At 40.3% G+C, this 27,718-nt stretch overlaps 1 protein-coding gene across 1 annotated transcript in view; it reads left to right on the top strand.

Moving 5' to 3' along the window:
- The window catches only part of SYNPO2 (synaptopodin 2), a 76,846-nt gene that overhangs the window by 45,821 nt on the left and 3,307 nt on the right, over positions 1-27,718 (top strand). Inside the window, exons 2-4 of the mRNA XM_059470309.1 lie at positions 6,882-7,033; positions 11,301-12,085; positions 15,149-17,334. Coding sequence (XP_059326292.1) covers positions 6,882-7,033; positions 11,301-12,085; positions 15,149-17,334 — 3,123 coding nt within the window. The remainder of the gene's footprint in view (positions 1-6,881; positions 7,034-11,300; positions 12,086-15,148; positions 17,335-27,718) is intronic.

The raw sequence follows: 27,718 nt of genomic DNA, 5'->3' as shown, positions 1-27,718 counted from the left end.
GCCAGCCTCAAAGAGGCCCTTTCTAAGAGTAAAATGCATGCAGCCATCGTGGAGTCTGTATACAGAATCCATACACCCAGGTAAATCATCCCACTCCAGCTCCATCAATGACATTGTTACCTCAATAGCATTTTACCCATTTTGCTCAAAATGCAATCCATAAGCTTGAGCCCTGTCCTACTAAAAATGCCTTCAGTTTAAACCAGAACCTGGTATTTCTAATGAATTTATGTGGATGTAAAGCAAGAGTTCTAGGCAAGAATATTTCCTAATTATATGGCTTTAAAAACCTCTCAAGGAACCCCTCTGCTACAATTACTCCATTAAATTTACAAGTGGCTCCAATTTCCTTCCTGAAGATCTGATGACTCCTGTCTGCACATCACTATCTCTCTACTGACAGCTACTTTCTCTTTATATACATGGTAAAACAGAAATTTAAGAGCACAAAGGTCTTCCAATTTTCCTCATTTATGGGCCACTTTTTTTCCTTAAGACTCATTATTTATACAGCCCACATTATAACTTGTGATGGCAGTGCTTGGGGATGGGGAAGAAAGCGTTAAGGTGGAAATACATTTGGATGTTCTCATTGTAAACCTGACTGAAGTCCTCTTCAGAAACCATGGAGAAGACAAGGGATGTGAACTTGTCCCTTCATCACCCCCTCTGATTTAGCAATAGCACTGTTTACCAGCCTGCAGCCTCTGAGCTATTTAAAGGATCTATGGAGATGCCTAAAAACCCCAAGCACATTAGGAGGTAGGCTTAACTTACTGTACAGTCCTTCATATCTAAGCCCCGAAAAGCTCACTAACTGAGGGCTACTTGTCTGTCTAAAGAACTCCTGCATGCATAACCATTGCCAAACAAGGCCCTAGAGCCTTATTTATAAACTGTTGCTGAATTAATTTGATTTGTAACTTCATTTTTAATTCCCTAACTTCATACAAGTCAAACTACTTATAGATTAACATTTGTCACTCTGAGTGCTTCTGCTTCCTTCTCATAGCAAATCATTGTTCATTTTATTAGAGTGACAGATAACTTCCAAATACTTTTAAATACATTTACCAGCCACTGTCCTTGATGTAGGATTTTTAACAGAAGAGATGAAGTGCCTTTTTTGGTGGGTTTTGGGATTTTTTTAAAATACTGTCTGCAGGAAACACTGATTGATTGCTGATTCTGAACTTCATGACTAACACTTAGCTAATCAATTAATGAGAAAAAATAACTTCTGGAAAGTATGACCTAATGTCTGATAAAATTAATCTAAGTAGTGAATACATTACTTTATTTATGCTGGCCTCAAAATATTTAAGAAAAACATGTTAGCCAGATAAATTTATTGCAGCAATTAACAGGCAGGCCTTTAATTGTTGCAATACTAACTAGTATTTAGTTAAGTGGCAAAGCTGAGTTCCACTAGACTTTGATACTTTCACATCTATCACTTTGTCAGCAAGCAGAATAAAACTTTCTCTGATGGCTCAGATTTTTCATCACTTCATCACTTCTCCTGTCTTTTCAATCACTTTGAATCACCACCTCTTTTGTGGCCAGGACTAGGCCTATTCAAGTCAGTTGACTTCATTGCAATTTCTGACACATAACCCATTTAACTTGGATTCTTAACTTAATTATACTTTCTCTCAAAATTAAAGTATCTGACTGTAAATTAAAAAAAAATGGATTTAGAAACATCAGAACTGTATTCAGGGTGTCAAAGTTATAGTGCAAGTTATTTCTTTTAGAGAGAGTATGACTTGTGAAAGGAGTGCATCTTACTTACTTACTGCTTTAATATCAGTATGATCATCAAAAGAAGCAGCAGTGTCTCTCCAGCCCCACGTTCTTGCATACTGACACCTATTTTCTCTGTTTCTTTACCATTTCATATCTCTGGCAATACAACAGAACAATTAAAAATAACTCAACACAAGGCACATTTAAACAATGTCATTATATTAATAGTTAGTTAGTTAGTTAGTTAGTTAGTTAGTTAGTTAGTTAGTTAGTTAGTTAGTTAGTTAGTTAGTTCTAAACAGTAAGGGTACTAATCCCAAGATTTAGGTTAATGATTACTTTAAAAAGGGTTTAGATAGAAATTTATTAAACACATTTCTGCAAGACATCAAAGAGCACAGTTTGCTACTTAGTAAAAATTACTGCTTTAAAAGCTGGCTAGTTTTTGGGTCTGAGAAGGTAACATTAATCTGGGCAATCATTATTCAGTAAGGGTATAACAGCACCCAAAGGACATGTCCTTTGCTATTAATGTTTATTCACCAGTTTAAAAGAAAACAAAAAGGTCACTGCTGGTAAAGTTTGCAGTTGACATAACTAAAGTAGTAAACAATAATGAGGAGGGACAACTGATCTAGAGAAGTCCCTTGCCTGGTAAGCCTTGCTATTTTGGGCAACATATTTCATCACAGCAGAACACAAGGCCAGCCAAAGACCCAAAACTGCCACTGAGGACACACATGTAAATAAGGTTCCAGGAACCAGCTTCAAACCTTGAGGGGCAACAGCAGCTCAAAGGAGGCTTCAGGAATCAGACAGGATATCCAACTGAATAGGCTCTTCCAGAGATGACCCCTCAATGGAAGAAACTACCCTGTCTGTATGAACAAGGTGCCTGAAATGCAGGGAAGGATATTTCCACTGGCAGTGGCAGTATTTCCTGTTCTGCTGTTTGTAAGCTGCTGGCAAACTGAAAAAGGATGAGTAAATAATTCTGAAAATAACTCATGGTTTTGGAAAGCTTGCTTTAAATTCAGAATTTTGCAATGCAAATATATGTATATTTTAAAGCTACGTAAGTCTTATTTTATTCGATATAATTTTAGGCTAAATGGACTGTGCTTATGGTTATAGTGCTCTTTTCTTCAGATTGGTTGCTCACTCAGGCTGTACCTGCTGCACAGCACTTAGACACGTCCCAGATAAAAGTTTGTACTCCTGGCTCCAGAATAAATTAACTCCAGGACAAGATTAAGATGCACATCATCCTTAACAAAAAACACTGGTAAAGATGATGAAAAGATGATAAAAAATCTTAATAATTCCTCATTGTGCCATTAGAGAACCTGGACTGCAAAGTGTCCTCAAGTCCATTTGCCTCACTTTAAACTCCAACTCACTGACCTTGTTACCAGGTTCAACATACCTCAACCCTGATCTGCTTATTATAGGGCTCAAACATGCACCCAAAATCATCAGCTGGTCAGCTGAGCCCCAGTTGCTGTCTGTGCATCCACTTGTAGCCACAGCAAGTAACAGGTGCATCTACTCCAGCTTTTTAGCTTCATTGGGATAATATTTTTGAAGCAAATTTCTCTGTTATTCCTGATTTACCATACTTTGTTTCATAGCATGGAACAGTTCTGGGTTGTAACTGGAGTGCTTTCAGATGAAATCAAAGGAGATCTAGTTATGTGGGAAGGAATCTCCAGTTGGCAGAAGATTTGATCTAGTTTAAATTAAAAGCACTACAGTGTACACAGGATGAGGGCTGGGCCCTCCCATTTGCTTTCTCTAAAAATACCTTTTCCCCACACTCCCAAGAGCACTGCCACTGTGTATCCATCCATTTATTCTTTCCTGGTGAAGAAACTGGAACTGCCCCATGTTCTGAGCATCCATGGCTACTCCAGCCCCAGCAGCATCCCACAGGCACCACCAAAGCTCCTGTCCTACACTTTCCCCACGTACCTGTTCTTTGGGAGGTGATGTCTCACCAGGCCAGCACAGCACCCAGACCTTGCTCACTCACATTTTCCACCTGAAGTCCTCATACATCCTCCTGAGCAGCCTCTGGACAGCCCCCAGTCCCTGCTGCCTCTGAACTGGTATCATGGGGTCCTGGATTGCCTGGGGTGCTCAGACAACAGTGAACACCCAGGCCAAGTTCTTCACATAGCATGGAACAGTTTTCTCCTAAGTTTAATATTTCTGTGGATGTGAGGAATTGCTCAGCACATGACATTTTAATCATCAAAGAGCACTCCTGATAGTGGGAAATTCTAGATACAGGAGAAATCTGGGAATAAAAAGAAATTACTCACTTCAGGTACATGAAAAATAAAGAGTCCTGACTGAGGGGGAGCAGGAAATAGAGGCAGTACCAGCTGAAAATGGAGTGGAACTCTTCAAGGTGCCCACTAGCAGCTGGTATCTTGACATGTTCAGCACTAACAGCATCAGCCCAGTTTTGCTGTTTTATACTGGTATTGCAGACATTGGAAAGCAAAGAAAATATTTTCGAGTTGTTTTTTTTTTTGGTGAGATCCCATTCAAAACAATTTATTGGGAAACTCACATTTTCTTCCTCAGGAAAACTTCAAGTACAAAGAAGTAACAAGTACCTGAGAAAGCCAGGACTGCACTCAAGAGCAATCACTGGTTTTATAAGAATCTCTCCTGCTTTACAGCAAATAACCTTTTAAGTCCCCAAGAACTGGATAAAGGTTTCTTACTGTCTCCTGTGTGACCAAGTTGCATTTCTGCTAACAAAAGCAGCTTTTGTTTCCCAGTGAGCTCCTCAAAGGCTTTCTGCCAAAACTTTGAGAGAAAACTGTCCACTGAACACATATTTTACCAGGGAGATCTTTCTTTCCACAAATCTTCTTGGAATTTTGTTGTTGTTGTTGTTCTGGGTGGGTCTTCTTTCTTTCTTATTTATTTATTTATTTTTCCCAGAAATCTGAAAAGTGTTGGTTTACATGAGTAAATTTTTATTCATTTTTGTGGGTTTCCAGTGAAAACAAATAAACAAAGCCAGAAACAATTGCAGCTTGCCTAGCAAAGCAGTCTACATATTGTGGGTAAGTGGGTGTTATGCTGAGGCTGAAATAACATGAATGATGATGGGATATTCTATCCTAAAAGCAACCTGCTATAATTTACCACATAACCTGCCCTTGCCTATTTTCTTCTGGGTGCTCTCCCTTCCCTTTTATTACCCCAACAGAAACATACAAAAAAAAAAAATAAAAGGTTAATACTGAGGTGATTTTATACAGATATTGTTCAAATTTGGGAGGGTGTTTTTGCATGCAGTTTTATATTTCTCAGAATTGTGATCTCTCAACAATTCACAAGGCAGAAAAAATGGACTGAGAAAACCTTTTAAGAACTTTGAAAAGAAAATCAATCTATCTCCTTGTCTGTTGTGTTTTCTTTTTAATGCTATCAAGGAGTCCCTCAAACACTAAAAAAAGAAAGAGAAACAAGTTTTCTTCTCACAGTCTAGGTATCACATTGTGCTATTTTGGAGTTCACAGGTTTCTATAATGGGTGTTTATAGATTTTCTGAAAAAGGCTCACTCAAAATTCTTCATGGCATCTAGATTAAATATTTACATTCAGGCCAAGAATGTCTTGTAAAATTTTAATAGCATACCCTCCTATTTAAAAAAAGACAGTAACTAGACCTCATCCCAAATTCTAGCTCTTATATGAAACAAAACCTTCTAGGCACTGTCTAAAGTGTCATTTCTTCCCAAGGCACAAGGATGTTTATGCTCTTGTCCAAGGGGAGATAAACAGAGCAGCATACCACTCCATATTTGTAAATGTTAACTCTGCAAGGTAGAAACTGGCTTCTGTATGCACCAGGCTTCTGTTCCTTCACTGCTCCAAGAGCCACAATGTGACATATAGGAATGTGGAAATTGAAACAGCAGAGATAGGCATGGTGGCCCTGCCACAGTAAAATGTGCAGTCTTACTGCTGTGGCCCACATCATCCTGACTCCAAGGAACTTCCTTTCTGAAATGTATCTTAGGTACCAGCTCAGTGGCTTAAAAGAAAATCTGGGACAATTCCATGAGTCTGCAGGGCAGTTTCACCCTCAGGTCCAGAGTATATCAGAAGTAGTTTTCCTACAGTGAGTAGGAACTGACTCTGCCACTGTGAGTGTAGTAGAAATGCTACTTCCCTAAAAATTCAAGAAAACACTATGAGAATTAACAAGGGAAGCACACTGAATGAACTGGATGTGGGATAAGGCCAAAGTACTCACACCAACAGGTAGAAATGGAGCTCAAAGAACTCAAGGACAGCCTTTTTTGTGTATATGTCATTCTAAAATAGACTTGTGCAAGAATCCTGGTTAATATAACACACTCTTTGCCAAATATGTACTTCAAAAATAGCCATCAACTGTAGGCATACCTTGAGTGGTGTTAGAGCTGTCTGGGTTTTGTTATGCAAAGACTGTGATAAGTTAGAACACACTGCCAGTGGAAAAAGGAGTGAAAATGAAAAACTGAGCTGCACAGGATTCTTGAATGAGAACTTAACAGGGAAGTTTAAACCATAACAGGCGTGCTTTAATAAATCAGGGCACTTACTCACATGACTAAACATGGATTTAGGATCTCCAGGGATGCAGATGTCTATAGTTTGGAGACTAAAACTACAGTTGGGCTTCTAAGGACAAAGTGACCAGCATGTAGCTATTGATACACTGCCCAGAGAGGCTGAATTTACAGACTCTTCTTTTACAATATTAGTGCAGATTTCAGCTCATTTTCAGAGAAACTAATGGGGCAGTTTTTTGCAGTTCTGCTAAACTGTGATCAATTGATTGTCTGTCTCAAACTTCCATGTCTCCCAGTTTTAAAATAATTCATCCATCCTGTTTGACACCTAGCTCACAAGCTCAGTAAAGCAGGTTTTGTATTATTACTGGCCAGAATAGTGTTAACCTCAACTGAGGCAAGTTATTAATTTGTGTTACTGTAAATTTGTTTATGATCAATATTATCAGTCCTTTTTCACAGACAAAAAGTATGCTGAGGACGTGGTTGCTGCTGTTTTCAAATGAACACTAATTGTGCAATTTGGAATTTTTCTTTGACTTGTTGTAGGTTCGCAGCAAAAGCAAAGCAGCCAAGGCTGGACTGTGTGAGGGGGATGAGGTGGTGTCTATCAATGGCAAGCCTTGTGGAGACCTGACCTATGCTGAAATCATTGTTCTGATGGAAAGCCTGACTGACGTCCTGCAGATGCTTATCAAGAGGTAAAGGAATGCTCCAGATGCTTTGGTGCAATTCAGTGAATCACCTGGAAAATGCTGGCTTTATTTTGCAGACTTATACTGAGAGGTTCTGATAGTCCTGTTGTTAATGTCTGTAACTCTGCTTGGATGGAAAAGGAAGACAGAGAATTTGAGCTGAAGGAATTAATGTATATAATTTGAACAGCAGCAGTCAGGCACAGAATTAATAGTACAGTCTCCAAATGTAAGTATTAATACTTGCAAGGTGTCCACTACCATATATACATACTGCAGAGCCTTGAGTTCAGTTATTGCCTGCACCCCTTTGAAGCAGTGAAGTGTTGTTATTCCCTACAGATAGGGAAGTGAGGCTTACATAAAACAAAGGCTGTATAGATGGAGAAACTGTGCTACCCAGATATGCCTCGATGATGACATGGCAAATGGTCTTCTTGGGTGGCAAAATGTGTTAGTGGTCAGGAGGAGGAGAGGGTCTGGAAGTCATGAATTCTATTTCTGTAGCTGTTATCACCTCACTAGATGATGTGGGGGAAGTCACAGCTCTCAGGGTCTCAGTTTCTGCCTTTGCAAAATAGTGAGAGGGAATTTCAGTTTTTGAAAATGCTTTGAGTTTCTTAGAGCAGAGATGCTTCATGCAAACTTGCAAGCAGGCCAGCATCACTGCTCACTGAACATCAGTCTATTCCAATGCCTGTTCTGTAATTGCCATCAGTGTAATAAAGGCAACCTGAGTTCAGAGCCACCTACAGTAAAGCACATTCTCCCCAGACTGTGAATTCAGACAGGATGAACTCTGAGTTGCCTTCAGTGGGGATAAGAAGAGGAAGAAAATTCTTGAAACTCCCACACTCCTTGTAAGGGCTTAAGGCTCCCCCCAGAGCTACTGCAGCTCCCTCTCACAGGCAGGACCAGGAAAGGATCAGAATTCATCATGACAGCTACCAGAGCAGTGTCCCTGGAAAGGCTGAAAACAGGCACTTGTCTCTGGCTACCAGGGATGTCTACACAGCATATGGAATTCCTCATGGTTCCTGCAACCTGCACAAAGGAGCTTTCCTCAAGTGCTTAGCAGTTCAAAGTGACAGCCTGCCTTCAAAACTAGATGCTCTCAAGGAGTGCCCATTTTATTTATCACAGACATTTTTCATGGCCTGTGTGTACATGTTGTCTGGGGCTGAGTAATGGATCAGTATGACAGGATCAGGGGGACAGAGGTAGCTGAGGATTAGATCTTATCTTCCCCAGAGCGCACAGCTCCTGCTCCTGGTTCAGCAGGGAGCAGCTGAGTGTTCCTCATGTGATAGTTGCATTCTTCTGTTTTTAATTCATAACGTGGCTGTTGGAACTGCACTTGTAAGAATGATATTTGTGGCTGACCAGCTGTCTTCTCTTCAGCCATAGAAATAGCTCCACATACTTTGACTCCTGCCTGTTGCTGTTCCATAACTGATATTTCAGTTGTCTGAAGGCCACAGGATGCTGCAGCTGAAAGGGACTCTCCATTGCCCCTGCTAGAATGCATGGTGAACAGCAAGGCAAGTCCTGAAAAGATGAGAATATCAGAAAATATCAGAACCAGAACAGAGTGTTTATAACATATAATTCAGTGTTTCATGGACTGAAACCATGTCAGAAGTTTTAGGAAAATTGGAGTTGCTCAACACTCTGAAAGTGACTAAAATGTTCTAAAAAAATTCACTGTGAGAATCTTTAAACTTCTGCTCATTAGCTCACCTCTCCCAAATCCCAGTCCTTGCTGTCTGTATCTTCCCAGGTATGGGAGAATGGACTGAAACACTTCTCTTCCATTCCCACCTCATTTGTGGGTACTATCCCTCTCAGCACAACCCCCAGAAGGATTTCTCAGGAAGTGTCTTAGCATCCTTTGAGAGCAATGAGAAGAAAATTCTTCCTTTCCTGAGTAGCCACTTGTTAGCAGCCACCTCAAGAAAATGCTAGAAAGAATGAGGAAAGAATAATTTAAGTGGCATTCCACTGGTGATCTTTACATCTAAGTATCTTTTGTTAGCAGGGAAGAATATTTTGCATTGAAAAGTCCCTGAATTTTTTGCATGAAGGATGGATTTTCACAGGCATTAATTGTTGACCTAATTCTGCTCTTACAAATCTTACTTGGAGTAAAATTGGGCTTTTAAAATAGTTTTAAAAATGCTACTTGGCCTTTGATGTCTACCAAAAGTTTTCCCAATGCCGTGAAAACCACAGTGAGTTAGTGACCAGCAGCAGTGCCCAGAAAATGCTGGGTTTACAGGATGAGAGGAAAGCGACACCCTGCAGGGCGGGCACTCCCAGATGCCGTGGGGGGAGCTTCTCTCTGACCTTCCCGGCAAACACTGGGCAAATGCTGAGCAGATGGATCCGGGAACCGTGCAGAGAGGGGACAGACACTGAAACGCCAGCCTGGCCTTCTCACATCAGGGTTAGCAGCTCCTGGCTACTGCTGAGTCTGGAGAGAACATTTCTAGGGGGAAGAAGGGAGTGCTCAGTGCATGCCGACATGAAATACTCCATGTAGAGAGTAAAAACATGAGCCTATGACAAACCCTGCCGTGCTGACTCTAGGAGTTCTGCTTCCTTCCTGGAATTACACCAGGGCTGTTGTTCCTGCAGTGAGCTGGAAAGGCCTGAAACAGAAACAATCATGTGACAAAACAGAATGTGAAACTACAAAAAAGAAATCATACCCAGTATTCTGCCTTTTGACACAGGATGCACAATTATGTCTATATAGAGTAGAAGTATATCCATACGTAGCAAGGGCCTTTTAAGGTGGAAATCTTTCTCTCCCACACATACACACAATCATTCAACTACCAATAAAGGCTAACATTTAGCTGGCCCAGCCCCCAGTCCATATCTTAGAAGGAAATGTTTACAGATCTCTGTAATTTATCTGTGCTCGGGAGCACTACAATTGATCATCCAAGCAGCACCCTGCGATGGGATCCAGCAGCACTCACAAGGAGCTCCCTAAATGAAAATCTGCCTGACCTTTACCAAGCCCCATATGTGGTGAAATGGATGTTACCCGTCTCATGCTCTTTGAGGCAGACCCAGGCTGCCACAAGCAGTGAGCTGCATGCCTGAAAAGCGAGCGATATTGAAGTTTCTTCAGCACACTGACAGATTCATTCCTTCTGCTGCTTCTTCTGACCTTGATTTCTAGGGGGTTCCAAAGTTTCAGAATAGCCAGGGCTGCTTTGGATCTCAAAAACCTCCCTAGTACTTGATATTAATACTTTACTGAGGACACCTACCACTTCCCTCATTTGAAAAAGTGCTTTGCTACCTTCTAGCAGATAGAAGCTCTAAATAACATGCTGCAGCCTTGCTGTACAGACAAGGTTTCTCCTCAAATTAATAGTACTCAGTATGGTCCAGAGTACATAAATAAAGTGCTAAGGAGTACACCAGGTGTCATAAGAGCAGCAAATATCTTACCTGGGCCACAGGAATGAATAGTTTAGAAAAAGGACCTACACTGACATATATTGTAGGTTGTGTAAGTGAGAACAACATTTTCCAGTTGGAAATAGTATATTTTTAAATAGGTAGGAAATACTGTACAGGTTCACTACCCTTTTTTGCTAGATCACCAGAATAGGCCCAGAATATTTAAATTAATCCATGATATACAAGGATTGTATATGACGATCCTCTCAGGAATTCTTCGAATGTGAATTTCAGATATTCATTTCCCTCCCTCTGATCCTTATCCAGTACTTCTCTATTCCTTAGAGAGTGAATGATTTGGGACAGGAACCACATGTAAGGATGGCGCCTAAAACAGTTGCAGGAGTGGCTACAGAGCCAAAATTTGGCCACTCCTGTGCTGACATGCAAAGTCAGTTTTCTCAAGGACATGTGAAATATGAAGAAGTATTGTCTCAAGTCTCAGCAGCATTTCTCTGGAAACTCTGTAACAAAAATGTGTCTGTGAAAGCACACTGATGTTAAGAATGATACAGTTTCACATTTTAGGTTAGTAGTGGGGTCATAGCTCTACCAGAGTAATGTAATTTCCTTCTTACTGCACTGCTAAGTTGAAAAATTCTGAAAGATGCAAAGATGCTTCTATTTAAGATGTCTACAATCTGGGAAAATTCTTCCATTAAAATGGACCTGCTAGAAGGTGCCACTATTAATTAGGGTGGAGAAATACTATGCAGAAATTGCCTTTGCAACTCTAATTACAATGGCTGTGCTTACAGCAGCTTAATTTCTTGAATTGTTTATGTATGTGCAGATCCTCCAGTGGAATAAATGAAACCTTGAACGCTGAAAGAGAAAATGGGAAGCACGAGAACAGAAAAATTGAGGACTATGGGGAGAACACCACACTGCAAATGAACACAGAGCAAGAGATTCCCCACGGAGACTTATGCATCACAGAGATTTACAGTGGGACTCACCACGGAGCAGCAGAAAGCAACACACACTTTGCTGCAACAAAACAAGAGACCACACAAAGCCACAGAATTGCTCCTAAAGTGATAGCCACCCCTAAAGTGATCGTGACAGACGAGGCTGGTGTCAGAGGGGTGGCAGAAGAAGGTGCCATGGTTGAGCTGCAGGTGTCCCTCTCAAATGACGCCCACAAGGCCACCAGTGCTCCTGCTGTGACTCTCCTGGGGGCAGAGGAGTTCCCCCCTGCAGGCAGAGGCCCCAGTGCACAGCAGGGCGGGAGCAGCCCCCGCATCGCAGTTCCCCTGGCTGTGAAGGAGGGCAACATCCAGTGGTCAAACAAAGTAGTCCACTTCTCTAGCAGCAAGGAGTTCAAGAGGATCCAAGGTGCAGCTCCATCTATCCCCAGGGTGGAGGTGATCCTGGACTGCTCAGACAGGGAGAAGGAAGCGCCCAGGTCTCCGTCTGAAAGGGGGTGTGTAGATTCTCAAGTGGAAGGAGGGCAGTCAGAAGCACCTCCTTCCCTCCTCTCCTTTGCAATCTCAGCAGAAGCCACAGTGCAGGGAGAAGACAGCAAGCACTCGGAAAAGGAACACAGACCTCTCAAGCACAGGGCAAGGCACGCAAGTGAGTATGTCCCATCTAATATTTGCACTGCCTGGGGGCATCTCTTGTAGCTTTGCATATAATTTCAGGATTTAGAATGCATTAGAAAAAAACATGTTTAGAAATTTTTTTCGGAAGTTTTCTAACTTTCCCTCTCTCTTTTTCTTTTAAATGATGTTTCTGTTCTTGCTTTATGTATTTTTTCAGGGTAATACAGTGCTCCTGGTGATGAGCCAAGAGTGTACCCATGCCTTAACTGTGCTGAATAACTTTGCTTAGTAGACTTCCACTTTGAAATTAACTCATGACTTTGTCCAACTAAAAATACTTACATCTCCTGAAAGGGCTGAACTCTGCTGGTCTTCTAACTCATATTCAGTGTAAATCTGTAAAATATTAACAAAAAGAACAAGTTGCTTGCACATGTCTAAGTGAATCCTGTGGCTTTCTCCTTTTATAGCAAAAGCTTTGCGTGGTCCTTTGCATCATCTAAAACCAAAGCCATGCCACTGCTTTGAAAAGTTAATAAAAAAGTCTAGCAGCAAAGCTTGATGTTGTCTGCAGAAGAGATTTTGACAGACACCAGCATGTGTACAACTGTTACATGATCCTTTTGGTTTTGTCAGCCTTCTCTAGACTGTAAAGTGAACATGTTATTTCTCCTGACTCCCAGACCCAGAGGTCAGCTTCAAAATGAGTCCAAGAAGTTCACATGGAAGCAAACTTGCCACTGGAGGCAATATTGATTAACTGGGTGTAGAGGTGTATTATTTATTAATTAATCTATTTATTTCTTTGTTATTTTATTCATCTGGGAGCTTTCTATTGGTTGCTTGCTCCTTCCCAGCAATGTGAAGAATCCTGTCTGGGGATTTTGTAGCAGTATGTCAAAGGTGCTTGAATGTGTGCAGTGAGATACTGTAGCAACAAACTATTTCATATGCAGCGTTGGAACTCCTCTGCTAACCCACTGCTAATTCCTCTGGAAGCATATTTTTAGCATGATAACCATTTGTGTCTCATTGGCAAGTGGATTAGGCAGTTACTTATGCCTAAGTGTCTGTATGCAACCCACATATTTTGGGCATATTAAATGAAGTATAAAAGAAAAGTGCACATGCTTCACATTTTGGCTGCAAAGTCAGAACCAATTGTGGAACTGTGCCTGCATTTCTTAGGGAATTACTTGCAGTGCCTGTCTTAAAAGGAAAAAAATACAAAGAATGAACTACTTTTTACATTATAAACTCTTCTTTCAAGAAGTCCTGTACTTTTTCCATGTCAACTATGACAATCTCAGTTTCTTATAAACTAGTGGCAGGTCATTATGCATAGGAACAAGTGATTTACTACAATTTTTTCATTATTATTATTATTATTATTATTATTATTATTACTACTACTACTAACCTGTCTACACATTAGAAAAGACAAATTGCCCAGCCTAGTGAATGCTCTGTGTACAGCAAGCACTATGCATGTTTTCTGCAAAAAGAGAAGTTATTATGCATTTAAGTCTGAAAAAAAACTTTTAGAAAAGAACTTTTATTATGATCTCTTTAGCAGAAATTTTCTCTGCAAATATTATTCAGATTATATTTACCTGAATAGGAAGCACTCCAACACTAAAACCCATAGTTTTGGAAAATACCTTCCTATTGTAAGCAATTGGATTGTCGCAGGACTGAGCCAAGGATTTTGTGATGCCGCTCTCCAACAATAAAATATTACAAATTGCTGGTTTGGGTGCCATGCTCTTTTCTCTTTTATAGATTCTTGTGAGGACCATTGGTCCAGTTGTGCAGTCATCTGGCATAATGGCAAAACTCCAATTGTCTTTAATAGGAGAAGTATCAGACTCCATCTACTGACATGGCTAAAAGGATCATGACTAGAAAACACAGGGCATAACTTTCTTTAAAAAGTTTGTTTTATTTATGCCAGAAAAAGATACTGAATAATTTACTTTTATCAGAGGCATGTTTTTTCCTTGTGACTATAGATTTAGTGAGGAATGGCTTTAAATTCCAGGTTTTTTGAAGGGAGGAGCTATTGAGGCTGTAATTGATGAGGTTCAGTGGTAGAGTACGAGGAAGGGAAAGCAGCAGGGACACCACCTGACTACCATTGCCCCATGAGGGACATGCTCCATGTCCCATTACGAAGAAGCAGTCACACTGATGAACAGTGCATCCATCAGCCTTGCAGCTGCATCTGTTCCTCTTTCACATGACCTGAAGAAAACCAGTAGCTTATGCTTTCGGAAATATTGTCATTGATACTCCAGTGAATACCCTTGAGAAGTTAGTTGAGTCTCCTTGGTTGTGCTCTTAAATGTGGATTCACTCTTGCCACATTTCCAAAATAAATATTCTGTATATGTCATATCTTACAGAACTTATATTTCATGCAAATAATGCTTGTTTAAAGACTGAAACCTGCTTTCATTGCATACTATGGACAAAGGGGTTGAAAGTCAATGCTAATATTTTCTGTGTATGCCCTTCTGGATGTCTACTTGCTTTTAAACAGCTAATACACAGTAGCATGCTGACTTATAGCAAGTTTGCAATTTACAGGAGTAAAAGAAGCACCTAAATGGCAGAAGCTGCTGCCACTGTCAGACAGAATCTGCTCAGTTTCGTTTGGTCTTGGACATTAAGCAGTCATGGGCATGCCTGGCTGGGAACGGCTGCTGTAAGCCTAGGAACTTGTAGTCAAATATTTGGAAAACACCAGACCAGAAGCTGGATAAATGAGAAAATATCACCTGCCTGTTGGTCCTGGGAATAAAAATTGACAATGTTAGAAATAAAGATGTGTATAATGTTCCTGTTGAGCTAAGAGAGTTCTAAGGAAAGTGATGTAGCCTTTGAACTTGCATGGGTGTGTCTCCAAGGCATGCTGAGTATGGCATTTCTAACCCAGCTGATATTGTGAGAAAAACTCAAGTATAATGAACTTTCCATACAAAAGAAATGTTTTCATATTTAATAAATTTCAGTACAGAAAAATGCACTTGTTAGTCTCCTTGCAGAGTGGTGGGCTGCATGAATTAATTGTGCACTCTGATTCCTTCCCCAGGGCTCCGACGAAGTGAGAGCCTGTCGGAGAAGCAGGTGAAAGAAGCCAAATCTAAATGTAAAAGCATTGCACTGCTGCTGACAGCAGCTCCCAACCCCAATTCCAAGGGGGTGTTGATGTTCAAAAAGCGCCGCCAAAGGGCGAGGAAATACACTTTAGTCAGCTACGGGACTGGGGAGTTGGAACGTGACGAGGACGAAGAGGAAGAGGGTGAAGGTGAAGAGGGGGACAAGGAAAACACTTTTGAGGTGAGTTTGCTTGCAACAAGTGAGTCAGAAATAGATGAAGATTTTTTCTCTGACATTGACAAGGACGGCAAGATCGTGACATTTGACTGGGACAGTGGTCTGCTCGAGGTGGAAAAGAAGACAAAAAGTGGAGAGGAGATGCAGACGCTTGCAGACACCACAGGGAAAGGGGCCCTCATGTTTGCCAAGAGGCGGCAGAGGATGGATCAGATTACAGCGGAACAAGAGGAGATGAAGGCAAGCACAGTGCAGACAGAGGAGCACAAGGAAAGCACCATGACAGAGAACTTCCAGAAAGTGAGCTCTTCCATCTATCAATCAAAAGAGGAGGAAATATCAAGACAGCAGAGCTGTGTGAGCAAAAGCTACACAGATGTGAGCCAGAATCACAGCAAAGTGGTACAACAAAATGGCTTTGGCTTAGCACCTGGCACAAATCTCTCTTTTCAGTCCTCTGGAACTCAAAAGGCACCATCTTTGAATAAAACAGCAAAACCTTTCCCTTCTGGAGTTCAAAACCGAGCAGCTGCACCATTTTCACCTGTAAGAAATGTCACCAGTCCCCTTTCAGATGCAGCAGCACCACCTCCTTACTGCTCTGTCAGCCCACCAGCTGAGGCTTTCTACAGACCTGTCTCAGCTCCTGTGGCCAGCAAGGCCGCCCCGCCCGCATGGGCAGCCACGGAGCCCACGGAACACATCGCGTCCAGGGATGAAAGGATTGCCGTGCCAGCCAAAAGAACTGGGATACTGCAGGAGGCAAAGAGAAGAAGCACTTCCAAACCCATGTTCAATTTCAAAGACGCACCCAAAATAAGTCCTAATCCTGCCCTGTTGTCCCTTGTACACAACGCAGAAGGCAAAAAAGGGACCGGAGCTGGTTTTGAGTCAGGACCTGAAGAAGACTACCTCAGTTTGGGAGCAGAAGCTTGCAATTTCATGCAGACTCAAGCATCTAAACAAAAGGCCCCTCCTCCTGTTGCTCCAAAGCCTTCACTCAAGGTGTCTCCTTCTGCTAGTTCTCCACTTTCACCGGTTTGGTCACCTTCAGCTGCAGCTTCCAACAAGCCTCCTTCTTTCCCAGCACCAGCCTCACCTCAGGCAGCGTATCCTGCACCACCCAAATCTCCACAGTATCCTCATTCTCCCGTCCATCCCCCAAGCACTCTCGACCTTGCTGGTCCTTTCAAAGGGCCTCAGGCCAGCCTGGCGAGTCCAAACCTTGCCCCCAAGGCAACACCAATCACCCCAAGCTCTGGAGAAACAAAGCCTCCCTTTGAGATGCCACCAGAAATGAGTGGGAAAGGAGCACAGCTGTTTGCCAGGAGGCATTCCCGAATGGAGAAGTATGTGGTGGATTCAGAGACTGTGCAGGCTAACATGGCACGAGCAGCATCTCCAACTCCATCTTTACCAGCTTCTTGGAAATATTCATCTAACGTCCGAGCACCTCCACCCGTCGCTTATAATCCCATCCACTGCCCATCTTACCCTGCTGCTGCTACCAAGCCTTCCTCTAAAGCCCCTGCTGCTACCAAAAACACAAAAAGAAAACCAAAGAAAGGTCTCAATGCTTTGGATATCATGAAACATCAACCTTATCAACTCGATCCATCTTTATTTACTTTCCAGCCTCCTAAGGAAAGCCTTGCCCTGAAGCAGACATCAAAGCTGTCCCCCTCAAAGCAAACACTGCCTTTACCCACCTTCCTTCCACCTGGTGCTGGCTCTCCCACGAGGGCCCGGCCCTCCTCGGTGTACTCCGTGCCAGCCTACGGGTCCCAGCCTTTGTTCCCATCCAACGCCTCTCTCCCAGGGAATGAATCATACTCACCCACGGGCTACTCTGCCTTTTCTAAGCCAGAAACCACCACATCCTCTTTGTTTACTGCTCCGAGGCCAAAATTCTCAGCCAAGAAAGCTGGTGTCACTGCACAGGTGTGGAAGCCATCGGTTATTCGAGAGTAAACCTGGTTTCTAAGCAGAAACTTAGTGTCCATTTTGCTTGCAGTCACTGGTTTGCAGTGGTCACCTGGCACACAGACTGTGCCAGTGGTATTCCTTAGCTTACTTAAGAATGTCAGATGTATCACCTCAAATCTGGGTCCAAAATATTTGAACTTTTTAAAGGAATCCAAATAGATCTAAAATTTTTAGCACATTTATGCATTTTATCAGGTGCTTTATAGATATGACATCCTGAAATGGAGAGGTGCCATTGCATGAAGTGAGCAGGACACTAGGTTTTTGCTTTAGGACTACAACAATAGAAACAGTGAACAATGTTCCTGGTATGTCAAATTAACAGAGAACAGCTTTCTTCCTGTTACTCTCCCCAACTGTGTTCTAATGACCTAGGGATTAGAGGACTTTGGTGTTGCTTTTTTTTAAAAGAAGTGCCTTATTAACTAATAGCAATATGTATTATTAACACAGCATAAAATAGATACAGTGGTAGACTCTGACTGATCACTAGCAGAATACAACTGGATAGACCTTTGGCCTGCACAGAGCCTCATGGAATTCACTCAGAGTCTGTCCTGGCTCAAAGGTCCTTCCACAGGAATCTGATTGATCAGCCAGGGGCTTAGCTAGTAAGCTATGTGGATCAGCTGTGATCTAAAATCATGAATTGCCTCTGTGATTTCACAGAGAATGTGCTATAAGAGATGCTGGAGTGTTATGAAGACTAAAAAGAGGTGGAAAGACAGCTGGACAAATTGCTTAAAATTTCCCATTTTGGGGAAATTTCACATCCCACATGCAGGCATATTTTTAGCCAGAGTTTGCCTTGAACCCAGCAATTATGAGAGAAGCATGTAAATCAAAATTATTGAGCAGTCAGAGGTGAGCTGGGTTTTGCAGCTGTAATGCAATGAACCAGTTTCTTGTGAAAGCACAGTGACTGAGAACTGGAGGGCTGCCTATAGTGTAGAATTCTGATTCTTGCTCCCAGAGTACTTTGTGCCACAGAAATTACCTGTAAATCATGATTATGACCATGTCTTCCTACTGGCCTCTTGTACACATTTAATTTTCTTCTCTTGGGCCTCTACAGTGCTTCTTCACACTTTAAATCTTTTTATTCTGGTCTTTTGCTTTTATCTTTTACTTGTCATATTGGGGACTAAGGATTGAAATACTGCTACTGGGGAGAGCTTCTAAGAGTCTGTGATCTTGAAATGTACTGTATAATCCTGCAGTAAATCTAGAGCAAATATTTGAGTAGTTTAGCATGGCTTTCATCAGCATTAGTGGTGCTAGGGCTAAAACAAGGTGCTGTTTCTCACAACTAAGGGAATCAAAATCCATCCCAGGTGGGAAGCTAAAGATTAAAGCATAACTCTGTGAATAAAGGTGGCAGAATTTGTTGGTATATTTGTTTAAACTATCATTCAGCTAGTTACTGACCAGATTATGGACCTTGTATATCATAGCAGGGTTTGAAGAACCATCTATTTCAATGAAGAAAACATTCCTAAGTATGAACAAAATCTCTGTAGTTTGGTCCCATGATGGTAACTCAAACTGCAATCAAAGATGAGAAGAATGCATTTGGTTGCACATGCAGAAAGCAGGCTGAATTCAAACTCTAATCAAATCAATAAAAAACACTCCTATGAATTTTGGACCTCCAAAATCCTACTCTCCCCTTTAAATTTTAGATTGGGATAATGACTGCATTAGAAGAAAATTACCAAGGGGCCATCTCCCCCTTAAAATTCAGAAAAATTATAGGATGTTCAGAGGGGGAAAAAATTGGAAAACTCAAGAAATAGTTATACTGCATTTACCTGGAAATAGAAAGTAGCAATATTTTAGTCCTTTGGAGATCTCCATTATACCTGTTTTCCACTGTCAATACCTGTACTTTTCTTCTATCATTAAACTTGTCCCTTTCCTCTCTGCCTGTTTGTGGCTTTTTTCTTTGGTTTGGCAGCTTTTTTTTTGCTTCACATCCATGTACAGACTGACAGCTTATTTTTGGGGGAAGACTATTTCCTATGCTAGTCTGTTAATACAAAAGCTCCTCCGTCCCCTTCCCCACCTCTTTCCTCTTCCCTTTGCTCCCTCCTTTCTTTCCCTCTTTCCAAGATCAATCTGGAGTAGCACACACTATTTTAGGTAGACTTTAAGACACCAGGATTTACTTTAAATAAAGATCCCCTGCCAAAGGTAAGTAATGCTATGAAGAGACACAGAAATCCAATCAGCCTCATATTGCCTTTCTGTTTTTGCTTAGTCTCCTCCTGTAGAGCACATCTGTAAATTATAATCATACTTCTGTACTTGTTCACTCCACCACCAAAAGAATATTTTTCCCTAAGGAGGAGACTTATGGCAACTTTGTCCTTCCTCCACAAGTGTTGGTATTGATGCATGTGGCTCCGAGACACAGGAGCTTCCAAAGTGCATCTATGATGAAAAGCTGAATTTTGATCCCATTTGCATTCAAATACAAGTATTTTATATGGCCTAGAACAATGACAGAAGGATTTTTAAAGCACCAGTTAGAGTTAAAAACAAAAGTCTCAATGACATTAGTGCTCATAGCTCAGTTTGGATCTTTTGAAAATCTCATTCAAAGCCCATCTTTGAATTCAATTCCTTATATACACATCATCCTACACACATGGGACTTGCATCCAACTTGGCTTCAAGGCTCATTTCACTAATCAGGTAAGTCTTTAATTCTTATTACTGTTTCAAAAGACTGCTCTGCCTACAGGTTTATCCAAGATGTAATCTCTCGTGAGGCAGATATTTAGAGGAAAGCTGAGCTGCTCATTATCATGGGTCTAGATGAAAAGCTAAAGTCAAATGTATCTGAAATGTCAAGAAAATGAATTATTTGTGTAGAGGAGCCATCTGAAATTTCATTTGGAAAGGGCAGTGAGCTTTTGTAGATGGTTTTCTGAAAAAGCTATTAGAATTATTTTATATAATATGGCCAGCCTGCCAAGATGCAGTTGTCATCTTTGCTATGGAAGCATATTTAACAGTGAATTTTAAGCCATGTCCAATAACAATACTTCCAGTATGTTCACATTAAAGGAGGAATTTATGTGTTTTATGACTATTTTAACACATTTAATTAACACAGACTGGAGGTATTATAATACAGCAGTTTTGATCTCACGTTCTAGACAGCCTTTTCATAAAAACAGCTACCTCAATCAAGGGTTAATATATCTTCAATTTAATCATAAATTAAGTTATAAACATCCTGCTACATAACTGAATTGGAAAGTTTTGTTTTGGAGATGAGTGGCTTTCAGACAAAAAGGTAAAATTTCTGCTGCAAAAATGAAAGAAAAAATTTAGTTTTTCGACCAGAACTAAAGAACTAAAGAAGAACTCTTCTTCTTAAGAACTGCTTAACTCCTCCTCCCTTCTCTAGAGGAACCACTCTTACCATTTTCTTGCTTGAGAAAAAATAATGTACTATGAAACAACCAGAAAGAGATTTCAATGAATTTTTCCTGTAGCAACACTTATAATGTAAACATTACCATGTCTTACAAGCAAGCCTCATTCTTCTGCTTTCTTCTCCTAAGGAAGAAACAAAAAATAAGAGGTTGAGGTACCAGCAGGCTCCAAAAAACCCAGGAAGTGTGGAGTTTGTGTGTGGTTCAGGTAGAAAAATTAGTGCTAATTGGCAGAGCAGAAATTTTGAGAGAAAATAGTACTGGGATTAGAGGGAGGCAAGCTGGGGGGACAAAACTCCATAAAAAAAGAGTGACTACACAAGATAAAGTACCTGTCAGAGGATTTTGAAATAATGAAGGTAAAAGAACAGCAAGAGGGGCTCTGCATATAGAGACAGCTGACTATTTCCAGACATTTCCTGATTTTTATTTTTGTTGAACTCTGAGAAAAGGTGACAAGCAGTTATAAAGAGAACTTCACACCAGATGATGGGATCTGGGAGGAGCATTGCTTATCAAGTATCCAGGAGGAGAGGTCAGCAAAGGACCAGCCTGACCCTTGTGTGCTGCTCCAGCTGTTCTGGAGTGGGGAATGCTCTGTACACTGTGAGGCAGGGGAACAGCAGGGAAATGACAACAACTAACACTGTGCAAAATGTTTCTCCTCTCTTTTTTCCAGGATCCTTTTCCAGATTTGCTAGCTTTAAAATTCCAAACCCTTTGGTTCTAAAAAGGTTCTCTCTTCCAGTCTTGCCTTTTTACATGATGCAACTTTCTGTACCTGAAGTCAAACAGCTGGGATTGCGCTGATTGCTTTGGTGGTTTGGCACAGCAAGTGCAAATCTTTATTACACAGCTTGGCATAATGGTATTTATAATGGCTCTGCTCAGCTTGGAATGGAAAGACTATATGATGAAGAAACTTGACAAGATCTTCAAAACCCTGTGGATTCACAAGCTCTGAATGAACTCACTGCTGGTAGATCTTTTGGGAAAATATGTGAGCCTGGTAATTTCATGGCAGTCTTGGTGCCCCCATCACAACTTGACAGTACCCAGTACAACAACTGGTCTTACTTTACAGTAGACATTACTTTTGCATGCCACTACATAAAGGAGAAGTTGGGATCACTCAAGAGTTATGTTTGACAAGTGGTTTTCAGGCTGGTTGCTTACTAATGGAAGCCCTTCAGGTTTTCATCAAATGATTTAAAAAGTAGAAAAAATCCTGAAACTCTATGTTGAAATGATCTCTACAGATGCAGACTTGAACTCTTCCTTTATGAGCTAGGACAAACCATATGACAATAATCCCATGGGTTTAATATTTGCTTCCTTAAGTAAGGCAGGGAAAGACTTTTTCTTTGTGTGCTGATCAAGTCTCCAGTTATCATCTACAGCATTTAAAGGAAAAACCTATTCCTCATTGTAATGATCTTGACAAACTTTTTAATTGCAGTGCACATGAAACCTGCACAAACACCTGGGTTAATATAATAACTGCACACTTCCTTAGGCTGAGAAAACTCAGCTATGAGAGAAATAACTTCCTGAATTTACAGCTTAACTATCTGGATGAAGGCTTCCTTTGTGGGAAATTAATGTAAAACCAGCATTTTCATACAAGAATCCTCATTCTTTTGTACATTTTAAAGACAGAAATCTTAAACCAGAGACTCCCCTCATAACTCCAGGCAATTCAAAGATAAGATGCTATGAAAATAACCAGGTGATTTCTAAATAGGTGTCAAGACTGGACTGTTGAACAGATGGAATGTTTCTCTTGATGTTTCCATCTAGATCTGAAACAGCAGATTGTAATGGTTTTAAGAAACATACAACAAACAGAAGAAAAGGAGGAACATTACAGAAGTAAAATACATTCCCAATCACGGGAGCACATTGGATTACAAAGGGTGACATGGAGCACAACATTCAGTTTCAGTGTGAGCTTTAACTGATTGAGAAGCAAAGAATTCAGCACATTTATTTTATAAGTAAAAGCTTCCATACAGTATAAACCTAAGGACAAATATTTTCAGGTTTTTAAAAGAAGGATTCTTTTTTCCCCAAAACCCATAAGTAACTGCTAGTGATTTTTGGCTTTGATTTGTGAGAATGCTTCTTCTCACAACCCCTCTATGCAGGTTGTTGTTGGCATATATGGCTCTATACTGCAAACAAAAGCAAAATATCCGGCATCTGGGTACACTTGGTTTTCTCCCTAGAGTGCTGAAGTGGAACTGATGCAAGCATCTGACACTGTGTATATAGAATTATGGGAAAAGCAATATTAAACACTGCTGTTTGGATTGCAAAGTGAGGCACTTGGAATTCTTGTTGCCTGTGTCAACTTAATCCAATCTCCTTGGTTTGTGTGGCCAGAACATCTGCAATCATTGCAAGGATTCCCATCTGACAAACAGCTCTTTGCTTTGTTTTGACATCATTCCATGCTCAGCACCATTCCTTACTCAATGCACACTCTTCAAAGGGTGCCTTTCATTCTGAATGATTTTCTTACTGATTTCTGCTGCTGGCACCCAAACCATTCAGAAGCTAGGGTTCATCTTTGCACTGTTGCATTCTACAAATGAATAAATAATGCACAGCTTGAGCAGCACTGACACCAGGGCACTCTGTGGCCCTGGGTGTCCAGTTCAAGGCACTTCAAGGCATCTCCAGAGCCCAGCAGCACATGCAGCAGTTACTCTGTCAATGTGATCCTTAACATCCCTCTGTGAGTGTTAACAGCTGGCAGACTCCAGGTGGAATTCCAGAAAGGGAGCCCTCAGTGACCAGCTATGAATTCCAACCCACAAAACCACCTTTTTTTACAATCTACTCCTGTGTTAGAGAACCCTAATATTTCCTAAATGAATCCCTGAATTGGTGGGGCAGAAATCCTGAAATTTAATCAAAATGCATCAGCACTGGGCAATGGTGCTTTCATTTCAGAGCTTTGGAAGAGCTGACCTTCCAACTTCCCTAGCATTGCTTCAAGACAACTTTTTAAGAGCCAAAATAAAGCCTGGAATTCCATCATGGAGTACACTGTAACAGGGGGGTTAAACCACCAGATACTTGTAGGAATGAATGAATAAAACACTCATACCTCACAGGATATGGGGCTGGAACAGGCTGTGCTCCTGTTGAGCCTGAATAAAGCTCTCAGCGTGAATGTTCACACACAGGGACATTTACACTGAAATATGGGACACTTCAGACACAAAGGTTTGTGTCAAACCAGTTCTAAAGCAGGCACGGGTACCACATCTCAAGGTAGAAAGGTCAGAAAACAGGGCCAAGTTTGCACTGGTAGCTGTGCAATGTAAAATCCAGCAGGTGGCAGCAAATATTGTTCATTGCAAGAAATAAACTGTTTATTCCAAGGAAATACAAGGCACCTATGGCCAAAAGTTTCAGACATTTGCTTTCTGTAGGCATAAATGTACTGTGTTTAGAGAACACAATTATAATGAAAAGCTGGTTTTCTTTCATATGCACAGGTCCAAAATGAGCTAACTAATTTATCAAGTTAAAAGACAAGTTAGCAACAGTCTTTTGGTTTTTAAGCACACAAGCATTTCGCAGAAGTGAAGGCCTAATCTAATAATTTACTTTCCTTTTCTAAAATTAATTGACAGCTAAAAAGGACTTTATTTTCAAAGGCAAAACTTTTCACAAATTTTGTCACAAATCTTATGTGAGTTGCCGCAAAACTTATGTGAGGTGGCTGACAGTAACTGCTTCCTTAGTTTGTATACAAATTATGAAAACAAGATTGTTCTCACCTGAAATAACACCACATTTAGAAACAATTTGAATTTAGAATAAATTAGATTCCAGTTCTAAAATTCCCTATAAAGTTTCAGAATCACTCCCTGACAAGACAGCTTTGAGGAAGACAAGATCAGGCCTGAACTGTGTGATTCTAATTTATTCCTGGTCTCAGTACAGCCACTGACAAGGTTTTAGTTGTTAGACAGGTGAGATTCCCTCCCCAGCCATTAGTCAAATTTCTTCATTCCTATTTTAGTCTACTGTAAAATATTTCAAGAGTTTCAAATAAAAATTATTTTCCCATTTTATTTCAAAACTTTTGGTAGTTGAATTGTAAAATAGCTGTAGCATTTACTGCAGAGCTGGCAGCCTTTCTGAGAGAAAATATATTTTCATTACATAAAGTTTAAATAATAAATTGTTTGGGAAAAAAAAAAGCTTTAATATTATTAACAATATGTCTCTCTTCAATACTCAGCTGAGTTAAATAAACTGAAGTGCTTCTTTCATGTTAAAAAAACAGAAATAAGAAAAGAATTGAAAGGCATAAAAATTCAGTATAATTTATTTTGTCCTAGCATTTTCTCAGTGGTTTGGTCTCTAACTGGAGAGGCCATTGCAAGCCCATAGAAGGCCAAAGGAGAAATGCATCATTCTGGGCTTCAGAGTCACTTTTTGAGATAAAACAACTGTTTTATCTGCTTCCTCCTCCTTGTCCCTTTCTGTGTAAACAGCATCCAGGCACTATTGTTAACTTGGATTTTAATGTGCTTTGATATGGGATTAAGGACCTGGACCATAATGAAAAGACAAAAATAAAATTGCTTTAATGACTTAGACACAAAGGTCCAACTTTTTCAAATGACTTCATTAGGGAGGAGTTTATGCGGAGAGAGTTTCACTGGACTATTCAGAGCCCAACCCAATTTTGTGTTCTTGACTGGTAAAACAGCAGTTGTGGTTTGTAAACACACACACAGAGGTTTCTCGTACTGAGATGTTCCACCTGAGACACAAAAACAGCTGCTGGGAAATCATTTCACTACGTAGTACTACACATTCTTATTTAGCCTGGAAAAGGAAAAAAGACCTTTCTGACTCCTGCCTTTAAAATTTGCACCATTCATGAACCTAAGTACTGTTCTTTTTGTCTTGCAGCTTTTCATAATTAAGAGGAAAATTGAAATAGCTGTAAGTTCCAAATAACCCATTTTTTCCTGACAATTGGTAAAGATATCATTAAATCAAAGTCAGACAGTCACACTTATCCATCTTACATTAACTAGATCTGTACATGCACACACCTAAGTACTGCTTTTACATTCATTTGCTTATGTATGGAAATAGTTCCTTTTGGAAGTAGTATTATATAAATATTAGTTTTTATTAACACAGATCTTATAACTACCAGAGATTCTTGCAGTGTCATGAATGTTTGCTTCAGTGAGCAGTTTATAACTAGTTTGCATTGTCAAAATCAGTGTTAATCTAAAACTAACCTAAACAGTTTAATCTATTTGCACAGACACCTAAAGCACTCAGCAGCTGACAGGATTCTTTGATGGCAAAGGGCAACTCTAAATAGCCCTTCCTCTTCTTTACATTTAGGAATCACTTTCCCTTCAATAACTATTGCAGAAAAAGGTCTTTCCCTATGAAAACATCCAGGAACTGGAATAGAATAAATTAATCAGTGTAGAGGGTTCTAGCTTGTCTTGCTGCATAATTCTAGTAACTGTTTTACCACAAGGTCATAGGAATAAAAAAGGTGATAAAGTAATAATTCTGGTAGCATTTCACTTTTCTCTTCTTCCTTGATTTCTGAGGTGAAGAATGGAAAATCTCTACCCCTCTTTTTATTATTTTCTTATAGCTTAAGGTAGAAAGAAGGGAGAGTAATTATTCTCTAGTTACACTTCATGTTTTTCATTGTGTCTGGGGTTTGTGCATTGTTTCTAGTACATGCTTGTCAACAGATGTATCTCCAGAATTTAAATATAAAGGGGAAATGTTAGAAAGTATTAGCATCTCTGGCTGCTGCTGTCCAGCAGATGAATGATGAATTCTAGTGATTGGAAGTTGCCTTAATTCCAGAATTTGTTAGCTTGAAGGGGCTGAACACCATAGCAGTGTGTTGGTTGGGTTGGTTGGTTGGTTGGTTGGTTGGTTAGTTAGTTAGTTAGTTAGTTAGTTAGTTAGTTAGTTAGTTAGTTAGTTAGTTAGTTAGTTAGTTAGTTAGTTAGTTAGTTAGTTTTCTCTTCCTCAAATTCCTTCAGGCCCTGCTTTTGGAATTTGCAAGGTTCCTCCTCTGTACTTCAGCCTTCTTCCAGGTGAAATATCTGGAATGCTGTTTACCTTCACAGTTTTGTCCTCTCACAATCCAAGAAGATAAATATTAGTTAAACACACACACTGTTCAGTCCTTACTTCAAGGAAGCAGAGACTATCCTTACTTTACAAAAGCTAGAGGAAACTGATGTGCATTTTCACATTTTGGAATTTCAAAGTTAAAACCCAGCCTAAAGTCTTTAGTCTAAATAAGAGTCCTCAGACCTTTTTTTCTAAAGACAAGCTATCAAGTGGGAAATGGAAGACCAGACCAGGACTTCTACATAAATAATACAATAGAATGATTCATTTTGATAAAAAGGTAGTAAAACACACTTAATAACTCACCATTCTCTGATTAAACTGTCAAAGAAAATTAGTTCCTGCTTTATAACTTATGGTTACACCAAAAAGATACTTCCATAACTTGATGAGCTCTGGAGTTTTTCTCTGAACAGGACAGACTCAACAGTATCTTCATCTAAAGGTCTTGAAAAGACAGATATCTTATCCAACACTTGTTTAAAAAGTATCATTTCTCTCTGCATCTCTGAAAACCTACAAAGTACTCACAGGGCTTTGAACAGATATTTCCATTGAAAAAGGGGAACTTTTGCGCAGTAGAACTCTCCTGAGAGGAGCTTACACCAGTAGACTGATGAGGTGGGCCTGCTTGATCAACTACTTCATCCCTATGACCTTATCTTCTTAATTGCTTTATATTCTTAATAACCACCTAATTTCTTGTGGTTTGGGTTATCTGATTACTTTCTAACATAGGG

The sequence above is a fragment of the Ammospiza nelsoni genome, chromosome 4, assembly GCF_027579445.1.
Source record: "Ammospiza nelsoni isolate bAmmNel1 chromosome 4, bAmmNel1.pri, whole genome shotgun sequence".
In the NCBI taxonomy this organism is placed as follows: domain Eukaryota; kingdom Metazoa; phylum Chordata; class Aves; order Passeriformes; family Passerellidae; genus Ammospiza; species Ammospiza nelsoni.
Note: the sequence above shows the minus strand (reverse complement) of the source record. Positions and strands in the feature narration are given on the sequence as shown.